This window comes from Haemaphysalis longicornis, unplaced genomic scaffold (assembly GCF_048455015.1).
Source record: "Haemaphysalis longicornis isolate Haplotype H1 unplaced genomic scaffold, Haemaphysalis longicornis Haplotype H1 scaffold_1, whole genome shotgun sequence".
NCBI classification, from domain to species: domain Eukaryota; kingdom Metazoa; phylum Arthropoda; class Arachnida; order Ixodida; family Ixodidae; genus Haemaphysalis; species Haemaphysalis longicornis.
In genome coordinates, this window is record NW_027526203.1 from 228,508,711 (window position 1) to 228,530,122 (window position 21,412).

At 44.1% G+C, this 21,412-nt stretch overlaps 1 protein-coding gene across 2 annotated transcripts in view; it reads right to left on the reverse strand.

Moving 5' to 3' along the window:
* LOC144168610 (nose resistant to fluoxetine protein 6-like) overlaps nucleotides 1–21,412 on the reverse strand; it is a 107,951-nt gene that overhangs the window by 55,512 nt on the left and 31,027 nt on the right. The window contains exons 7-11 of one of the 2 annotated variants that reach the window (XM_077697559.1): nucleotides 18,685–18,861; nucleotides 16,945–17,038; nucleotides 11,612–11,698; nucleotides 7,850–8,015; nucleotides 4,231–4,313 (exon numbers count right to left, since the gene is read on the reverse strand). In XM_077697559.1, coding sequence (XP_077553685.1) covers nucleotides 4,231–4,313; nucleotides 7,850–8,015; nucleotides 11,612–11,698; nucleotides 16,945–17,038; nucleotides 18,685–18,861 — 607 coding nt within the window. The remainder of the gene's footprint in view (nucleotides 1–4,230; nucleotides 4,314–7,849; nucleotides 8,016–11,611; nucleotides 11,699–16,944; nucleotides 17,039–18,684; nucleotides 18,862–21,412) is intronic. The other variant, XM_077697567.1, reaches the window with a different exon arrangement.

Genomic DNA, 21,412 nt, shown 5'->3' on the forward strand with positions numbered 1-21,412 from the left:
CTCTACTGCCCTGTTACTCCATCTTTCTCTTCAATTATCAGCATATATGTCATTAACTTGCTGTTCGTTGGAAAATTTTGCTACTGCTGGTTCGACACATGCGGCTTTGTAAACGTAATTCCAGCGGTCTGACAATGCCAAGACCGAGAAAGAGACAAAAATCTTTTGAGTAAGTTTATAAGTTAAATCTTTTTTAAGCAGTAATTTAAAGCAGTAATTTTTGGCTGAGGTACTTTGCGACCCCCTAATCTAAGTACTGGATGTGTTGGCTGACTACATTATGCGAGCATTTAAAATTTCACAAAAAGTTGAAAAAAGTTTTGCAGGGTCCCTTTAATATTCTCCTTTACAGCATCCAACTACATTTTATACTGTTTGTCCCATTCTTACCATGTCTGAAACCATCTGTGAATCTGTTACCCTGACTTAAACATTCCGAATAATTTAACGAAAGATGACGGGCAATACCTTATATGAAGCGAAAATGAATTACAGAGGCGGCTAATCCAATTAATTAATGGCGTTTCTGTCACCTTAATTCAACATTATTGCTACTCTGGCTACTGCTTCTAGGCGCAACAGCAGGGCGTCTTCCCTGCGACCTATTCTCATGTCGAATTTTTTGCAAGCTGTATCAGGAATGTGCCAGTGTCTATGTAGCTGTTCGGCAATGTGCTTCTTACGAGGAGTCATCGCAACAGATTCTGAAGTGATAGTAGTAGGCAGTTTTAAAGGAGCCATGAAGAGAAAACACAAGTTTGGTTCATTCAAAAGATTGTCTCGTTAGAATCATACTGACACCACTTTTAACGTAAACTTCGCTCAAATAAGCTACATAATTAGGAAAAAACGGGAATGGTCATGCGACCCACCAGCTCATTTCCCGCAACAGAACCTATGATGTCACATGAGCTAAGCTCTGCGATTGGCGGAGGCTGGCAGAAGCAGACGCAAATTAGGTAGAGCTTACAAACTAGACGAACGAGCGATTTGCGCTTAAATTTAGGGCACATTCTTTACAAAGCAGTAAGAATGATGGGACAAACAGTGGAAGTTACGAAAGCACATGTAAACATAGAAGTACTGATGCGTTCTGCTGTTCGTACTGCGCACAGCATGCTCGGTTTAGCTGCACAGCACTACGGGGCTTGGGGTTGTCTCAGACGACACTGGCCGATTGACGCAAGCAACGGTGTCTTACGTGATCCCATTTGTCGAGCGAGCACTGTTTCAGGGAACGAATATTTTCTCCCAGAACAAAAACAAGCCAGGTTTAAATGCGGGCAAAAACAAACCAAACGCTTGCCACGGTCTCTACCCTGTACGGCGGATGCGTGAATGAAGGTACTCTTGGCTGCAGAGCGGTCGGTTCCTGTGATGTCATTTGGGACCACGAAAACGCACGATTGAGCGGGAAAATCAAAATTTTAACCTAAATTGTTTAATTTCTCAGTGAATAAAGCCCCGTTTGTATCCGGACAAGCGCTGGAGGCACTATAAAACACGAAATCTTTCGAATAAAACCAACTTGCATTTTCTCTTCATGGCTCCTTTAAGGAAAGAAGCCTCAGGTGACTCATCAAACGCTAAAAGTGGCCGTAGTCATCGTCGGCGTCAACAAGAATGGTACCAAAATGGCATCCGCCCCAAAGATGTCAATAAAAGTCAATAAGTCAATAAAACAGATTTCCGTTCATGTTGAAGTCGGGTCGCCAGTGCAGCAGCCAATTATGTTAACCATTCCACTAGCCCAGAACCGTGCCAGAGGGGGACAAAATCAGCGTGATGCAAGTCCCATGGCGGGTGAGCGTGACGGCGGGTGCGTGAATGCGGGGGAGAGCTCTTATTGTGGGGAGGCGGCCTCGTGAATTGCGGCCTGTCTGCTTCTCGCCGAAATTAGCGTCAAAAGACGAAAAACCGAAAGCGAAGGCAGAGGCGGAAACACAATGTAGCAGCAAAGAAGTCTTCGATAATTGCATAGCATTCACCTTCAAATCACGTAAGCAGATTAAAGGGCCCGAGAATTTTACGGTGGGCGAACCCCGTCTTAGCACTCTCTAAAGCGCGGCCCACATTGGAGTGAATTTTGATAACAAATTTTGCCGAACGGCGTCAGTAGCCGCGTCAAACCGCGGACCCTTCGCACTCATAGACCACCCATATTCTAGTTCAGGTTCCTACGGAGAGAATAATACTTTACTCTATGCACCTAGCAGAGCTAGATCGCCAACGATGTTCCTGTTTGACCACGCCGTAGTGGCCCGCCGGCTGCCGCCGGGCGGCGTGCGCCGTTTTTTCGCTAGAACTTCACTCATGAGGGCTGCGCGTATACATCTGGCTAGCAAAGCAAGCTGTTGTTGTTACGCGTTGCATCTTCGTTGCTAAAGCAACGGCCCTAGGTTTTGCATTTGCGACAGCACAGTGCGCCCTCCTCGTTACCATAACGCCAGTACTGCTACCGTGGACATATCTGCCGAGGCTCTACGAAAAAATGGAGCTTGACGTGATCTTCGAAGTGCGCAATTTTGAGCTTGGCCGCTGTAAAATAAAGGATATTCTAACACCTGGGAAATTCAACCATTAGAATACAAGCCAAATTCGTTGAAGGGATCATTAATATTATCATAATCACCCACCATGCCCACGTCGCATGAGCCTCGAGGAATTTAATTAGGTCACAATCAATCACGACTTGTGTCACTTCATCTACCCCGACGAAATAACTTCAAGGGCTTTTTGATGCACGCCAATAACAAAAACACCCGTTCTTGAAATTTTTCTTGCAGGATGAGATCTCTGGCTGGCGGTAAGTAATGAGTAGCCGTCCACAACGCGGCACCTTCCAAGTAGTTGCACCTTCCGCGGTAAGCCCTGCCTGATTTTTTAATGAGATGAAGCAAATTTATTTAAAACTAAACAGCAGAAAACGTGGTGTAGCAAACCCGTGCAGTGCGCTAGCCTCGTCGTGGTATGCTCCAGGACTCTTTGCACACCACATTACCGCTTGTTTCCTCCAGTGCTAGGACCACCTGCCACGCACTTAGGCGTTGTCTAGTAGATATACAGAGTTGAATTTTTTCGCATTTTTATAAGCAATCTTGATGAAAACCTCATTCCATGTTTTTACTGGGCTAAACCTGATTCACTAATCGAGAAAGCAGTGAGAACACGTGCTATCTCATTTCAGTCACCTACAGAAGAAATCTCAAAAAAACGGGCCGTCTTCACTAACGTGAAACCTGTTGAGCGACGAAGCGTGCAGTGTATAAGTGTATTCAAAGATTGTAAGTCTCCCTCTTGCAACACGGCACGCGCTGATTGGGCGTCGGGGAAGCGCCGGTGGGAGGAGCAATCGCGCGCTCGCTAAGGCGGTGGCGCCCTCCCTTGCGTTGGACCGCATTTAAACAATTTACATTCCCCATCTGCCCCAGTTTGAAGTAGTGGCAGGGGTCAACGCGAGTGCCGTGCAATTCCCGCCCCTCGCCATGGGGGCTCGTCCTCAGCGATCAACGAGGCCCCGGCACCAGGTAAGTATGCCTTTTCTTGCTTCGACCGACCACCCGACCCGATCAGGCCTAGCTTCGAGAGCCGGTGGGTACTTGAGTATAACACAAATTATATTCCGCGTACAAACAGCTTCTGCTGGTGCTTTGTACGATTGCAGAAGCGTACAGGGAGCGTTCCACAAATGGTTAAATCATGTTACTTTATTTTGAACCGGTTTTATCCATTATACACCTTTCGTTTAGTACGCGTGACGTTCTAGCCCGAGGCGTTGTAAAACGCCGTGTTCCGATGTTTTAGTACCACTACTACATGAGAAGACGACGATAGGAGACGCCGACAACCCGGGCCCCTAAGGTTCTCCGCCCCTAAGGATATTTTTATGTGTGCGCAAGTTTTCCAGGTACAATGCCCCGCATGACCGTGTTACCTCTTCCAATTTTAGCGTGCTTCACCGGGGTGCTTCACCCGCAAGTGGTGCAAAATGGTGCCCCTTGCGAACACCGCTGTTTTTATGGCTGTATTGCCCACAGATTTTTTTTTTCGTGCAGGTTACAATGCGTGATCAAAACCAGCAAATAAATCTTTGAGATTTTTCATCACGTTCGGGGAAACATCGAGCCATGACTCCCTTTGCATATTCTGGTTTCTTCCGATCTAGATGTTGTTAGAAGAAAACTTGGGTAATACCATGAAAAGATCGGTTGCAGCCAGAAAAATGCTTACTTTCTGAAGAGAAGGTATACCGGAAATGATAGCAGAAATGCTTGAAAGTCAGCTGAAAGGTACCAGTAGTGCCCCATATAAGCCTGCAATAAAATAAAGGCAATAAATTAGCAAACAGTGGCAGCTAAATTCACCCGAGAAGAATGTAAATTCCATTTTATCTTCTGTGCCACACACACAGCGCCGCTATTGCTGGAATATATGAAATATTTTCATATAATATTTCTATTGTTTTCATTTTCGTGCTTGGCGCCGTAAGTGTAGCAAATGATAAACCTTAATGAAAAACGTTCGCTCACGGCCCGTCTTACCTATAGAATTCAGTCCTCTGGAGCAATATGAAGAAACCATAAAATAAATTTGAATATTCCAAATTGTGTAGCCCCTCACAAGAAGAGAGGCCAGTCGGCAAAATGAGAGAATTCCTCTTATTCAAGAGTACATTTACTTATCAGAAACTTGCCGAAAATTGAGGAAACAAGCTTTGTTCTGGGCAATATGATGAAATAACGGCAAACGTATCGCCGCACATCTTTCGGATTTGGCATTTTTGCATGTCACGAAGACTGACCGAAGAAGATTTACGACACCACCACGCAGTCATTTAAAAGAGACCCGGTACAGGTGACTTCCACGTCAACAGTAGAAATAACCGATGCATCTCGATGGAGTTCTTAACAAAGTGACCATGTCATTTCACATCAACTATGACTAGTGTTGCAATCAACGTGCTCATTTGCAACGGAGACGTACACGCAGGCACCCTCCCCCAAAACTGGCAAGCAGTCTTGTAAACCTTGTAGCATAAAGGGATATTCACCAAAGCCGCCGAGGTCAGCCCTGCAAGCACAGGGCATGCTAAACGAGATGTGGTTGACTATCACCGCATATTTATGCACACTGGTATAAGAAATAGTGATGAATATAGTGTAACGACAAAACAAAGAAAACACTACACAGCAATGCAAGAACAAAACCAGAAAAAGAGTAGGTGCGAAAGCACAGTGAACGTAGAGGTGCCGTCATAAGTAATAGGAAGAAGAATTTCTGAATGTCACAAAATATTTCTCTTGCTGGCTTTATTACAGCCATTTCCAATTTATAGGAAGCTTTTTTCGATTAGGGAGGACTCCTTTAAACGCACACCTGTGCAGCCAGGCAGTCTCCGGAAGCAGAAATTTACGAGACCATGTTCCAATTACTGTTGACGGCACCTGTACGTTTAAACCTCACAGAACATTAAAGGGACACTGAAGTCCTTATGGAAGTTCCCCTAAATAGATGGATTACGAATATATTACACCGAAAGTACGAACATACCACTGTTACGCGTAGTAGTTTCTGGATGTAGTAGAAAATAGCGAAAACGTGAAAACAGGTGCCACCGCCACTGGCCATACCGGGCCATGTACACATAAAATGCTTAAATCGACTGGCGTGCGGAACGTCTTTCCCGGCTTCCGCGCTGGGTGGCGCTACTCGTCCACACTTAATGGGGCTCTACCGCTTTTCGGCGAAGCGTGCGAGCTTCGAACGAGCGGTTGGTTCGACGCTAACATTGGTGAGGCCTCAAAAGAACAGTATGTTTTTCTGCAACAAAGCGTCAATACTGATCACAGGTCCCATAAAGGGACATTTTGCTTATTGGTGCAAAGGACGTTAGAATAAAGTTGCAAAGGACGTCAGAATACGGGAAAGCACTACGTCGTAGCGTTGTATCCGGTTCCTGGTCCCTTCTACACCGCTATACCTCACCGCTGTCTCGCTTGGCTCCGGTTTATCGTGACGAAAACAGCGACAACAGTCGCTGTTTGCGTCAGGTTTGACCAAAGTTTGATTAGCGATTTCTCAGGAATGAAGGCATCTTTCGAGTCCGAATCAACGCTAAAGTGGCTAGGGGAAGGTCAGAATGTCATTTGAAACCAACTTGCTGGTTGGCTTCAGCGTCCCTTTAAGGAAATAGGAAGTTTGCGAGCCCACAGTCCTGCATAAATGTAAACAACATTTGCTTATTCCGCAGTGTTTCAGGTTTTCGCTGTTTCCAATAAAGTTGCTGTCCACCATATCATCATCCCCGTCCTACCAGTAATCCGTTATGGCTCGCAAAATTTCTAAGTTGTGTATGGCTTAGTTGCCCATTCGGTCGATAGCTGAGATGCCCTTCGCGCGACGTGCGACTCGTTAAAGTAAAGTTACGGCAGAAAAAAAAATTGAATGTTTTCTAAAAAAGCCCCTGTACCTTATTACGATAGTTACTCCCGAATGTAAAGTCATACTCTTGCATAATTGAGTACTCAGTACTTGCACACGTTTCAGTTCTACCGAGTGTTTCATGGGCAGTAGAATGTCTTATGGTGGAGTGGGGTAATGTAAAAAAGTCACGTAATGTGGTTTTTCATCGGGCAGAAGATAGCAGGATTTCCTGGTATGAGTTTGTAATTGCTCGTAACGCAGTAGTTGTCAAGCATACGCTGGCCTGACCGCAATACATATTCCATTCCAAGGAATGCAGTGACACCTGCTCGAGGGGCAGACTATCAAACAAGACGACCACAAGGAAAAAAATGCTGCCAAAAAACGTACGCTTTTATGCTTGTCACCGCTTGCCACGATTCTTCTGATCCCAATGCCAGCAAAGCAGAGATGACAGTTTTTTGTAAAGTGTCAGCTCTGCTTTGCTAGGTCTCGCTTTCTTCGGCACCGTACCATTACATCCGGTAATCCGGTAATTTTTAGCACCTCACCGTTAAATATCTCCCCAAGTCCGCTTCCCTACAATCCACAGAGTAATCCCACAGGCACTGTAATCCAAGCGGTTAAATGGGGGCCCCTGAAGACACCCTGCATAAGATCTGACTCGCGAAATCTGGTCTGCGCTGGGACATCGCTCAATACAAGTATCATATTATGATTGGCAGGGCGATGTAACAAAGCAGATCGCATCTAGGAGTGATATCAAAGTCGGGCATCTTTATTCCGCAAGTTTGTCGTTGCGCATGCCGCGATTGGCCGTCCACATGCATTGTCGCAAAGCATTTCGGTGGGCATTTTTGACCCTGTGGGACGCACTACACAGATCATCAGTATGGGCCTCTTCTCCATGAGCCTCATCAGTATGGGCCTCTTCTCCATCAGTATGGGCCTCTTCTCCATGGGGGGGGGGGGCTGGAATGATTTTGTTGTTCACAAAAAATGACCTAATTACAAGAAACCATTTCGTCACCGCGAACTCTGCATCACTGTCATCGCGCATGTTCTGCCACATGAACGGTAATAAGAGTTCGTGTCGGGGTAACAAGTTCAACCACGTGGTCTTGAGGCTTATCACATCGATGAGGCCGGGTTTAAAGTCTGACGTTCACCCAAAGTGGTTGCTCCTTGAAATAAATAGGAACAGCGGAAGCGCCAGTATCCTTTAAGTTGCGGAATAGTATTTCCAATCGTTTGCGGATAGCAACGGTTACGTTTAGTGGAGTTACCCAACATATTGGTGCTTTTGTTGCGCGAAGGTTTTCTGCTAAATAAGGCAGTAGTCTTGTCGGGCACCATGGTTTATATAGCACACTAATTAACTGGAAAATTGCATTTTGTACACAAAAATTTTTATCACTGCTATTACCTTGTGGTTAAGGGGGTAGAAGTTCCGCACTTGGGCTAAAAGATGCCACCACTGTTGCGAGATTTCGTTAAAGAAGCTCTGCATGAAAGTCCCGAGGTCTGGTCCATCCACGAAAAGAGGAAGGAGGTACATGCACATGATCACGAAGAAAGCTGGTATTAGGGTTCTGGAAGCAGTAGGGAAAACGAAATTAGGAGGAGCCTCTGCGGTAGTTGTTTCCAAAGAATTCAAGCACATATTGCACCAATTACGCCACAGTTTTTAACAATTAAGGGCCGCTTGTTTTTCTCTGTTCCGATACCGCCAGCCTTTGTTGGCATCATGAGCGCTGGCTTATTGGCGCGAACGTTATGTGAACTACTCCCTTGTATGACCATGCCCAGTAAAAAAGACGTGACATTCACGACCACAGACATGCCGTGTTGGAAGTGAGCATCGTTTAAAAAAACGGCTGATGTTTTGCACTTCTAAACCTAGTTATCACGAGCAAAAGCACACACTATTCACGCAGTGTTTCCGGAAAGTTTCCCTTCCTTGAGATTTCATTGACTGCCGTCTAGCCACATGAACTGGATGGTTGGATTCATCCTTTTGAGGGGCACGCTCAGACACTCCAGCCGGCATACCATCGATGGCCAGCTTGCCGGCACAGCCGCCTGCAAAGCAGCGCTTCCATATGCGTGCATCGTGTGTTTCTCTAGTGTTCGTTCCTGTAACCTCAGTCAGCGCAGTGTTTTTATATACCAATTGTGAAACTATCACCTAGTCACGTGGTTTGTTTGCGCTTAATCTTACGCCAAGACGGCCCAGCCACCGCTGGGCGATAAAGCACAGCTGAAGCAGCCCTCTCACCCTCGCCTTGTTACGGGGTTCCGCAGTAGCGAAGCTCCGACCAAGCGAAGCGATAAGATCATTAAGACGCCATTAGTGACTTTGGAAGATGTGGCCTGGTGCAGCTTTCGCTGTGAAATGGTACAAAAATCCATACAGTTGTCTCCTCATGCGTAAACGTTCTTCCCGGCCGTTCTTTTATGCAACGAGCCTCTATAGAGTCGGCTTCACCTCCATACAGCAGCGAATAGGTTGGGCGCGATTTTACCAGCAGTAATGTAAGCAATTTTATGTACTGTATGAAAGCATCATACTGTATCCCCATGAATATTAATACGCGACAAGTAGGAACTTTAAGGGTGCGGGTTGCCGTTTGGCGTTGCAGCTACGCAAAACGTGGATGTTTTTGTCAACCTGGCTGTGGGTTATTTCTCCCTCAGATGGACCAAGAAACGCATGAAAACGTAGAATGAGACAGTTATTAACCACCGCATAAATATCCTCCTAAACAGGTGTTTAGACATGTTTGGAGGAGATAAATGACACCACTAAACACATAATCTATCATTCTATACGTTGGCCATTTCTGAAAGATAAACAATTGGAGAAACTTCCGAGGGGAATAGCCGATTAAATGCTACGCGCACCAAGCCCACTAAGAGCTAGCTTTAATGCAATGCACAAATCCATTGCTGGCAAGACGTTATTACGGGGCCGCATAGGGAACTGAAACTGATTAGAAGGTCCTTGTGCTTTTTATTAATATCAATTCCGTAGGAGACGAAACTGACACATTAAGCGTTACAGACGGGAAGACGAATTTCTTCATTTAGTAAACATAGAAATTCTTAATCCTTTACCAACCCTAACTATTTTTCTCCCAAGCTCCACAACACATCTTTACTAAAAAAATGTATAAATAAAGTAAATGTAAACCCCTTTTTACGTTCTTTCCGCAAATATGCCATATTAAAGGGACACTGAAGTGAATTGCTCAAGCTCCCTGTTTTGCTTTCACTGCGTAGACTGGCTCAAATTAACACTTTTCATCGTTTATCCGGTTGATAAGTCGGTAATTATTTTATAAAGCGGGAAAGAAGAAAAACTACCATGAGCGGTCTGTGGTGGCCGCACCAACTAAAGGCTGTGACGTCGGGAGGCGGTGGCACCGTGATTGGACGATGTCCAAGGTTACCATTCAAACAAGTTTCGGTTTCGGTTCTGCAAAACAACATGCTTGACATCTGAAGGCAGCGTTGGATGGGCATTCTCGATATCTCAGTAATCGTCGTACTGCGCTTCTGCCATGTGGTCGGCTGTAATATGCCTAAGATAAGCCTCCCAGGACGGCTTGGCATCGTAGAAATCACTAGCCGAGGCCTAGGCAATGGATGAACGCTTTCTGCGTCACCGCAGACGCCCCCATATTCGGAGCTTGCCTCACTCATGCCTGTATCGTAAAAAGCGTGTTCGCACCAGGCCAAGGGTGTGCCGATTCTGGCCTGTGCCCACTGCCCGCAAGCAGTCGGTGCTTGTGGCAACAGCACGCCAACGAGAACTGGCTAGCGCGTTAGTGTAAGTCTGCGCGCGTTCTGCGAACTCGCTCGTGGAGCAGTGAACGTTACGGCCCAAAAATGGTGAACTCAGGTTTGAAAACATCGGCCGCAAACGAAAAAATCAACTTACAAAAAAAAAAGCATGCACCCTAGAGGACTCGAACTTGCGATTTGCTAAACAAAACCCCTAGCGCTTCAGACCACTCGACCACAAGTTCAGCGCTGCCGGTAGTCGAAATATGAGGTATATAATGTACAGCCAGTTTACACTTTTATTTAGTTTTAGCATTTCAAGTACTTTAGGTGACTATTTGTTGTATACCGCTCGTGCAGTAAACGTCCCCCAAACTTCCACTATATTTTACGTCTAGCAATTGCAGTTCTTTTGTGCAAAAGCGTTCGCAGATGTGTGGTCGTGCTGCTGACCGCTGTGCTTGTTCACCCAGCGCAAAACAAAAATGCTTCCGGATCTCTAGTTTTGCGCTGTACGGTAAAAGTAAAAGCTCCAGTTGATTTTATTTCATTAGTACCTATATTGACTTCGCTGACTCTTCTCCCGCCTTTAAGTGGCATTAGAGATTCCTACTAGCGTAGAGTCAGCGAAGCGTCGCATATGCACTTGTGCAGCGCTTGCGTGGAGTGACCCGGACTCGGAGCTTGATACAGTGTACAAACTAACAAAGTAAAGGTAGGCACATTCTTCCATTCACAAACCTATTGTGGCTTTGTTTCAACTGAGCGAGCGAATTGCGACGACCCGTCGGCGGACTAAACGCTTGGCCGACTGACTCTGTCGGAAGGTCGGCGAGCCGTGCAGTAGCGCAGCCAATTGCCAGCTCATCTCCTCCTGACGTCACACGAAAACGCCACAGAAAATGGGCGAGGGTGCAGAGAGGAGGACAGCATTTTCGAATTGATTTTTCTACGAAATAAATTCGCGTAAACGTGCTCAGAGTGGTCGAAACATGGCCTATGGACTTCGGACAACAATTTGCGCTAGTAATCCCGCAATGACAAATCACTTCAGTGTCCCTTTAAAGCACTTCCAAAAGAAAAAAATTGCGAATATTTCATTTTCCATACCGTTCGAAGACTATATACTGACGCAATAACTGGTTAAATAGAAGCGGCATGGAGTAAAGCAGCACTTGGCAAAAATATTCCGTCGGCAGGAACGCAGGCTTACTTAAGGCGCAATAGATATGAAAGATCGAGTATTATGAATGAATGTTGGTTACGGTCGTACAGTTCATAGTCATGCAGTAATAGGCTACAAACATTAGGTGACACTATTTGTAGCATTTAGTCCGCGCACAATATTGTCTCTTCCATGGGCGAAGTGGAATGATTTCCTGAAGAAAAGCGTAGCCATTACCTGATGAGTCTTAATGGGACCGCTACCAGTAGGACGACCGCTGGCTTATTTTTGTATTTCGCCAGTGTCACACACATCAAGAATCCACTGCATAAAGAAGAAAAAATTAAATTCTTGTGTCAATAGTAACGAAACCGACGGTTACATAAAGTTTTACGCCAACCCATCTGTGGCTAGCCCAAACCACATTTCTGTCTGTATACGCCATCATAAAAAAAACTGGGCATTGAGTTTGAATCATCTTATGTGTGTTTTCCTGAGAAAATGCCAAAACAACTACAACTCAGTAACTGTAGACGTCTCTTAACAAGATGTCAACACGCTGTCAATGAAAACAATAAAAGCAAGCAATACGTAACCATCAGCACAGAGGGAACACTGTTAAGTTCCTTTGACATAACACAAGCTGCGACGTACAAATTTGAAGGGGAAATTTGTGAATTTATCATACAGTCTAAGACACCCCTGTAGTTCAGCTGTGCAGAGCTTGCTTACGAGTGACCAATTCATGCGGTAAACAATGACATTTCGCAGAACGGTGATGTCCAGCGTACAATTTGACCCTATTGTTTGGTCTGCGCTGTGGTACCACGTTTTACGCAATTCAAGCATGATATTTTGTATTGCGCAGTGCTACAGTGCAGATCCCATTTTGTGTCAAACTGTACCCACGTTGCCGTGATGCAGCGAATTTGATTTGGGGGCGGCATAAATAGGTCCCTCGAGGACACTGTGGTGAAACTGAATCACAGAAATCTCTTAAAATGAATTGTATCCGTCAAATTGTGTAGCTCCTAATGACAAATTCATTTTTTTGCACCCTTAATATGCCATCTGTATGCTTTTTAGATGTGCTCATAAAATACTCGATATGTTTTATATTAATGCAAAACTAGAAGTCTAGTTCATTTCAGAATCTAGGGAGGTTCCATTGAAAAGTCAGTATATTTATTTTGGGATAAGAAAGGAGGATCCCTAGAGCGCTAGTTGAGTGAAAACTATCATGTTTGATTGTACAAGCCTCATTTGAAACCCCTCTCTAAAATCTAAAATATAAGTTCAACGGCATTGTTGCTAGACACATCACTGTAGCCTTCTTCATGAAAAATTGTTGGAAAGTGAAGTACAGCATAGACACACCAATTTTTGACTAGTCTTGTCATTGAACAGAGACGTTTTAAAGGAGATAACATATATTAAATGGACTCTGCTCAACCTATTGCTATAAAGAAGAGTGCCCGACTGAGAGACCACGGACCGACAAACCGGCCGAAAACCGACCGGCTGACTACTGACAGACAGATTCACCAGCACCCAGTCGAAGCTGTGGTAGACCGAAAACTGAAGTTTCAGCAGCAAATTTGCATTGCGGCGAAGAAGCTCAATAAGACTGGATTTTTGCGAAATATATTCTTAAGTGCAGAAAAAGGGGAAATAAAATTGTGTTTAGACATTTTCCTGATTATCTCGCTTGTCTGTAGATATATCGAACTGCTTTTTGGTGATAGGTGTAACCCTTACAAATATCTAAGGAGTAGTTTTACGGCTTTGGCCTAAATAGCTTTTTTGGTATCAATTTTTATGTGGTTGTAAACTGGCTCTTTTTACACACCGACTGACTTTGGAGCAAATTTCCTTCTTACATATTGACTCTGTTCTTCAAAACCTTTGCAGTATTAGGGCTATAGCAAGCCACCATAGACATGCTCTCGCAACAACTATTAGGCTGTTTGATTAAGGGCACTCTTCGTTTCAGATATTCATTATGCATGTGTTATGTGGGGATCGATGACAGAGACATACCCGAGCAAAATAATGACTAACAAAAAAGTATTCTACGAGTTATCGCAAATGTACTCTCTTTCCCAAAACTTTTTTGCCCAATGGCGAACGTGCATAGGCCGCCAAAAATTGAAAACACGAGCTTACCTCTAGAGCGACGCTGGAACACTTTATACCGAAAATTTTGAGAAAGACTGTACCTTTTAGAGAGCACAGTATGCAAGAAGTTATTGAATACAGTGTTTTAAGGCTACTGACATATATAAACATAATCTTGTATGAGAATACCATAAAAGCAGTAAACGTAAAAACACAATACTACACGGAAAGGCCAGTTTTATTGATCGTGGGGTTTAACGCGCTGAAGTTGCACCCAGTCTATGAGACGCGCCATAGTGTAGGGCTCCTGATTAGTTTTGACCACCTGGGGATCTCTAACGTGGGCCGAAATCTCGACACACGTGCGTTTTCGCTTTTTGCCTGCATCAGAAAAGCAGTCACCACAGCCGGGATCGTATAATAAAAGGTGATTTTGAACAAAATACTTATCAATATAATAGATAACAAAACACTGTGATGTACTCTCTTCTAGAGGAAATTACGGATTCCATTTTCACCGAAATATTTTACTTCCCCCCCCCCCCTCAACTGTTTGCACCGATCTGAAATTGGCTAAAATGCCCTGCGACTGTCGCAACTGTTACATGCGTCACTTTCGGTTAATTAAATTTAGGGCATAAACATTACGCATTATACATATTTATAATCATTTGATGTGAATTCATGCGCGTATACGACGGTATTCATGGTTCTTTTTGAGTATGTGTGTAGGTACATCTTTTTTCCCTGAGATCCCTTTATCTACGCGAAAGAAATCCATGTCAAGATTTCTCCAATGTTGCTATTAGGAATTTAATTGCGGACGCTAATTTTCGTACCAGGTCCAGAGCACTCAAGATGCGAAGAGCACCTTGTCTTCCCCGACCTCCTCGATTTTCGTTGAAATCAAGAGAAAAAACTGCTCAGGTTTAAGAATACTAACCGGAGTTATTACGAGCGAACGTAAAACACAGTTTCGGGAAAGTTTGCTATTGCTTGAGATTTCCCACCATGCCGCCTAGCTATATCCACTCGATTATTGAATTTATCCTTTTGTATACACTGAAGGGCACGCGCAGATAGCCCAGGTGGCACGCCATCAATGGCGCTACTGCGGAACCAACCGCTGGCAAAGCCGCCGGCAAGGCAGCGCTTTCGTGCGCGTGCATCGGGTTTCTCAATTCTTCGTTCCTGCAAAATATATATCAGTCGGTAAACCCTTGAATAGTCACGAGCAGGCGCAGCTGAAGCGGTCGTTTCACCCTCGCCTAGTCACGTGGTACCCCAGTGGCGAAACTCGGAGCAAGCGAAGCGATAAAAAAGAAAGGCGCAGCTCGCGCCCCGGGGGTGCTACTTAGAGAGCTGAAGGTCATTGCGACGCGATGAACGACCTTGAAAGACATAACGTATCGCTCTAATTGAAAGAAAATAAACACAGGCCTGAACGCAGAGCGTTTGGCCTCATGTCACTCTGTGGTCTAAAGCCCAAACCAACAGCAATTAAAATGTTCCTTGTACTCAACCTTCTTCCACATGCGGGTACCGGTTCACGTCGTAAGACCTCAAAGTTTAACTTTGGCGTAAGCGGTGGTGTTCCCGGATATTCAGCTGCTTGTGCGAGAAGAGCAAAGTGATATATGCCTGCAGAGTTTAACATGTATGGTACAGCTGCTCCCTTAGCTAAAGGTGCTGCTCAGGAATGAAAAAATAAATATAAAGATCGATCATCCACAGTCAAACTGTTGGAGATTCACCGACAAAACATTTCTCCTCGTACTCTGAAACCTGTCTGCGTACCCCGAAGCATAGCGATGTGTTACCCACCCGTCCCATCGTCTGCGCGGTTTTCTTGGGGTTACGCACATGCATAGCAGCACACAGCCACAATGGGATGTTGTACGATTCTTTGTATGCGGAAATGTGTGCTGCTATCGTACGGCATGCCTTGGTTGGCGCTGTCGAAACTTTTAATCATGGCATTTATAAAACGTTCTATGCCATGTCGTGCAACTAGCGTCTACGAAGGGAAACTTCCCGGTTGCATTTCCGTTTTTGATGTGTCTTTTTTTATTCTCCCAGTAACACTCAGTTTCTTACATTCCAACCTAACTCCATGTTTCACCGTCAGAGCTCGCTGCCATTGTCCATGCCTATCATCTCATAGTGCTCAATACCGAAATGGACACTTTAGGTTGAAGTCCATATCATCTTTCGTTTCAGTATAGCTTACGCCTTTGTTACATTGACGTAAAGGTAGCACGAAAGGAATTATACGATCGTAAGGAACAGTTGAAGAATGGCCGTGACTAGGCTGTTCTTTAGAAAATAAAGTTTGCTCGGTGTGTCTGCTTCGATAATTACTCCTCTGTCTGTTTCTTAACAGTTGCTTCGTCGAAGGATACAAAAATATGAAAAGTGGCGAATGACAAGATTTCTTGTAGCTATAGAGGCAAGTGTCTCTCAGCTATGTCCACTGTGCTTAATTCTGTCGAGCGTTTTGCAAGCGACATTCGGTTTCCAAGACAGTACAGGAAACGCCGTCTGTATAACATTGTCTGTGGCGTCAGACATTTCCCTATACGAACAGTAGAAACGCCGGAGGTGTGTCGGCCGGCGCGCGCCACACAACGGATCAGTGGAAAAACTAGGCGATTTATTGGCCCTTCTAAACATCGAGGCGTAGGACCGCCACCTAGCGAATGCTGTACAATCCCTGAAAATCATTTATATATCCCCGTGAAACGGCGCTGGCCGGCGGACAGTATTCAGGTCAGCAGCACGAGGAAAGGCTAGTGAGTGCACGGAAGGGCAGGAGAGAGCAACAGGAAACTTGATTTTTCGCAATGTTCAGCTTACGCGATAGGCAATGTTAAACAGGCGGTGTTTGAATTTTGTGTAAGTTTATTTTCATTTTGTGTTGGATAATGTTTGCAGTACGAGGTTACAGAAGGAGGTCCCAGGGTCAGAGACTGAAGGGGGACCTCCGGAGACGTTGGTGCAGGATAGCCCCTTCCCTGCGATGCTAAACTTCACTTCACCTTGGTGATAGGCGCCTCTTTGCATTTCTACGGCAGCGTTTTGTGTGGGTTGTAGCGTTTTTGCAGCATAATGTACGGGTGATTTCAACGCGCGCGCACACACACATTGGAGCCACTAGTTCGAAAAGTGCCTTGGGAAATGTTTTTGGGGAATTCGCCCCCATTCTTTGATACATTTGGTGTGGGAGCAAGTATATAAAAAATGGCGGAAAATTGTAACACTTATGCGACCCAAGCTTACAGTGGTCGGGGTTTTGAAGTTAGAGATAAGTAAGACAAGGTTGCCTGTCCTGTGTAGGCATTTTTGTGAAAATGATAGCAACGACAAGCTGTTCGTGCAGATTCGATATCTTTGCCTTTATGCAAACTTTGTATTCCTTCATCAAGGGAAAATATATGAAGGATTCCACCTACCTCAGAAAAAAGAAAGTATCCACGCTGTTGAAACTCGAATCTATTAATGACATTGTCCACTTCTGCGACATTAGAATGAGATTTACATGTCGGGCTGAAATGGAAAAAAAAGCCAAGGGAAACACCTTCGGTACTAGCGTCGTACAGCAGGGGAACAAAAGTTTGTGGCCCCTCTTTGCCAATAGCCTAAATACTGCATTCGAATTTACCTTCACGTATAATGAAAACGCTGCAGGGTAATAAAACTTTATTACGACAAAATGTATTAGGAACAAATCACATATAATATACGTCGACATAAGAAAGCCAATAAAGGGGAATCCTAAATTGTCCATTTTATTCACACGAGACCCACTGATGTACATTAATTATATGTTGTGACACTACTCTATCAGTGCAATGATGGACTATAAATATGGCAATCAAAGCCCCTTTCTTCAGAGAAACATGGTTAAAACGCCAAGCCTTCTCCCGTGCAACCTGAGGCAAAGTCGAAGTCCACAATCCAAACTGCTTCGGCCGTGTCCGAATGGCTCAGTCGAATAGACGTATACGCCTCATAACGCGAGGGACCCACGTTCGATTTCAACCGCGGAGAACGTTTTTCCTTGAGGCGTTTCATGGGCCTTCGCTTATCACCATAATCTTTTGTGAAACCCCACTGTGTGAAGAGGCTTTCCTAGTGTAAGCTTTACTCGGATGATAACAAGGTCATCGAGGCGCAGAAAGCTAAGCTATATACGTGGTGTGGGCTCAACCTACTGAAACAGCATGTTTTCATTGGGAGAATACTATTGCACAGAATATTGTCGAAGTTCTTTGTATCTCAAACGCTGAATATGATATCGCACGCTGTCCCCGTTTCCGTGGGAGGCTAAACGGAGAACAAGAGAACCCACAAACTATCCGCCTTTTTCGTACACAGGCGTGGGTTTTATAGTCGTAAAAGGTTGAAGGATTCACGTAAATCGTCAAATAAATCCAGCCTGTATCCATTTGTCTGAGGCCAACACAGTAAGCGCCAGGGGAAACATTAGATAATATTGATGCCACAAATTTCGATGTAGACAAGTTCCTTAATTAAGCGCAAAACGTTAGTTGAGGACCAAGCAGTAGGATTGTGGGTAGGGCCAGGAGAGAGAAGGTGTCTGCCTTTACCAACTCTAGCTTTTATTCCAAGGGTTCAAGATAATTAATATAAACATTCCATGGTAAATGCATTGGGCGGGGAACACACAGCCTCCAACGCTGTACCTTTGAAATAGAAATAACGCCCTGGTCTATTCTGGTAGAGATAAATGTATCATTGAAAAACTGTAGGACGTGGCTCGTTGCCCCCTCAAAGGTGATATGGAAACTTCCTTTTCAGAAAATTGTTAATCTATATTTAAGAGACTCAACGACCTTCATTCATTGCACATAATTCATGCTTTCCCCGTGTCGGTTTTGCAAGACGAACTGCAGAAAAGGAATTTCTACCACGAAAATTTACTGTGTAGTCATTTTATGTGCCTCATTTTTTTTCTTGCATTTCTTTAAACCTGCTACCCAAGACAAAACAGACCTCACGGCATATTGGTAATAGCTTTTACACGCTCTGCAGGCATACTGCAGAAACGTTCAAAGAATCCTGCTCTTACTAACTGCTACAGTTTCCTGACCTTTATTCGTGGGTTAACCGGCTGTTATTAAAATATTATTTCCTTCAGCTCTGCCAAAATGCGTAAACGAAGGACTTACCCCAAGTATCGGATAGGGTTGCGATGCAATGCCCGAATACAATGCTGCACATGGACAGGTATCGCAGTCCATGGAGAAATACATAGGTGTGTTCAGTGCTGTTCGGAGCTGGCATTTCTAGAAGCCCCCGTGTGTTATACGTAACGGAGAAGAAGGCCAGGAACTTGCACAAAATACCTGCAGAAGAATGGCCTTAAGCAGCGCTTGATACTGTCGATCACTGTCTCTAATGGATGCACTAAAGAAAAAACATCATTCGCGGGAACCACAGGACTACATAGCGATCATTAATGGTGTCTATATATATGTATATATGTATGTCTATGTTTATAAGTCTATATATATATATATATATATATATATATATATATATATATATATATATATATATATATATATATATATATATATATATATATATATATATATATATATATATATAGTTAAAAATAAAATTTACAAAGCGCGCAGAAATAGTATAAGTAACGAGTCGGATACACACCAAGAACAATAAAAACGAAGGTTTACTCACGTAGCGGCAATGGGACTTGCCTTCATCGGAGTACAGTTACATGATTTTGCTGTCACAAACATTTGGAGCACATTTCTTATATAGCTTTGGGGAAAACTGTGAGAAGGAGAGGAAGATCTCTCGGAAACGGAGAGTATGCATGCACTCGGGCTATGCCCGTGGTACCACAACAACCACAAAAAAAAAAGAAACGGGAAACGGGAGAGAGAGAGAGAGAGAGAGAGAGAGAGAGAGAGAGGGAGAGAGAGAGAGAGAAAGGGGTTGTATTAACAAGACCGCTCTCAAATTTGCACCACGACGGGGCAACGCACGTGGCGTGGACTGCAAGTTCAGACAGTGCGGAAGACTGGACAATAGCAGTTTCAAAAAGGAGGGAAGAGTATACAATAAGGTAGTCAGTGGGTGGGGAGACTGGTTCAAACGGATCCATACAGACATGACCGAAGACTGTATTTTGGTTGTGCCCCCCGTGGACGGAAAGAATAGATACGGCGCACAAAAGAGCATTGCACACTGAGCTAGCAACCGAACCGGAAATAGGCAGGGTTCATAGTTCACAAAGGGTTAAATGCTTCTAAGTGGTGGGGGAACGCGGCCTCCTCCCCAAGGACAAGTCTCAGTGTTGAGCCGCATTAGGCTAATAAAGCTGCTGTATTTGCAGAGTTTCGGAGAATTCTTATGGGAAACTGAAGGATAGGATTAATGAACAATGTGATAAAAATTATGAGGTCGCCAATTTTAATCGAGGGATAATCACATCAGTTTTCCGTAACTTTCATTAATACCAAGTGTCGCTGACCCACACTTATAAATGAGATAAGATTGCCGAACCTCGCGGTCGTGGTGGGTTTTGAAAGCGGATTCTAAAATTGTTGCTTTAAGATGTTCAAATGCATGACCGGGACCATTCACATGTCTCGAGAGGGGCAAATAAGGACAACGTTTTGCATTAGAGCGGTGATTATTGAACCGTATTCAAAAGGGCGTGTCAGTTTGGCCGATATATTGTTGCCTACAAACAGTGCACTCTAGAAGGTATACGACATTAGCGGAGTCACAGTTAAAGTTACCTTTTATATTTACGTAGTAGTCTGAAGCCGCGCTGGTGGCACGCTGTGTAGTTGTCATGTGTAGGCATACTTTACATCGAGGTTTATTACAGGGCATGCAACCAGTAGTTTCCAGTCGGTTGATGCGAGAGTTAGTAAGAAAGTCGCCTAAATTCTTATTACGCTGGTAGACAACGCGTGGGGGTTCGGGGAATATGCTTTTTAAGCGTTCACTTTGAATTAGGATATTGTGATGTTTTCTTAGTACGGTTGACACTCTTGGAGCGGAGGCTGAGTGGGTTAGAACTAAGTTTGTTCGTGCTGTGCATCCGACACTTTACTTATACTATATATATATATATATATATATATATATATATATATATATATATATATATATATATATATATATAGTAAGGAAATGAGGGGCTCGTTGAGGAAATACAGAAAGATAGGTCAGCAGTCTACAACGCCAAAGGGGGGGGGGCATAGGGGTGTGGTTAGGCTCTTTTGTTTTTCACTACAGTTAATGAAGTAAACATTTTTTAATATACAGAAGAAAGAAAGATAAACACGCGCCCAGAGTGGGGACCGAACCCCCGCCTTTCTTTCTAAATAAATAAATAAATAAATAAATAAATGCTAGAAGCAAATAAATAAATAGGAAAACAAATAAATAAACAAACAAAAATAGACTCCAAAACCTGAATAGCTTTGGCTGTAATTGAAACATCATACGTGTTTTACCTATTTCGGCGTTTGTTCAATTGCCGATAACGTCTTGTTTTCTGACGCATAAATAATTTAACCTTGCCCTCCTCTTTCCTGTTTCCCTCCCATTTTGTCCTCGCGTAAACAGGAAGTCGTTAAGGTTTTACAGAGTGTGCCGTGGCCCTATTTTTACTTTACACTATGGTCGCCGTTTTCCTGAAACCTTGTTTGAATTGCCTCTATCTTCGTCACAAAAGTTAAAGGACATTGGAACGATGAATGCAAATACAATGAGAAAGGGCCTTCTTGCACCATTTATCTATGGTGATTCCCCGAACCGGGCGGCCATCAGGCGCCGTCCATTTATGATCCTTTAAAGCAGACGGCTCTCCAAGAAAGCCAGAACCTCATGATTATAGGTCACGTGATTAGACAG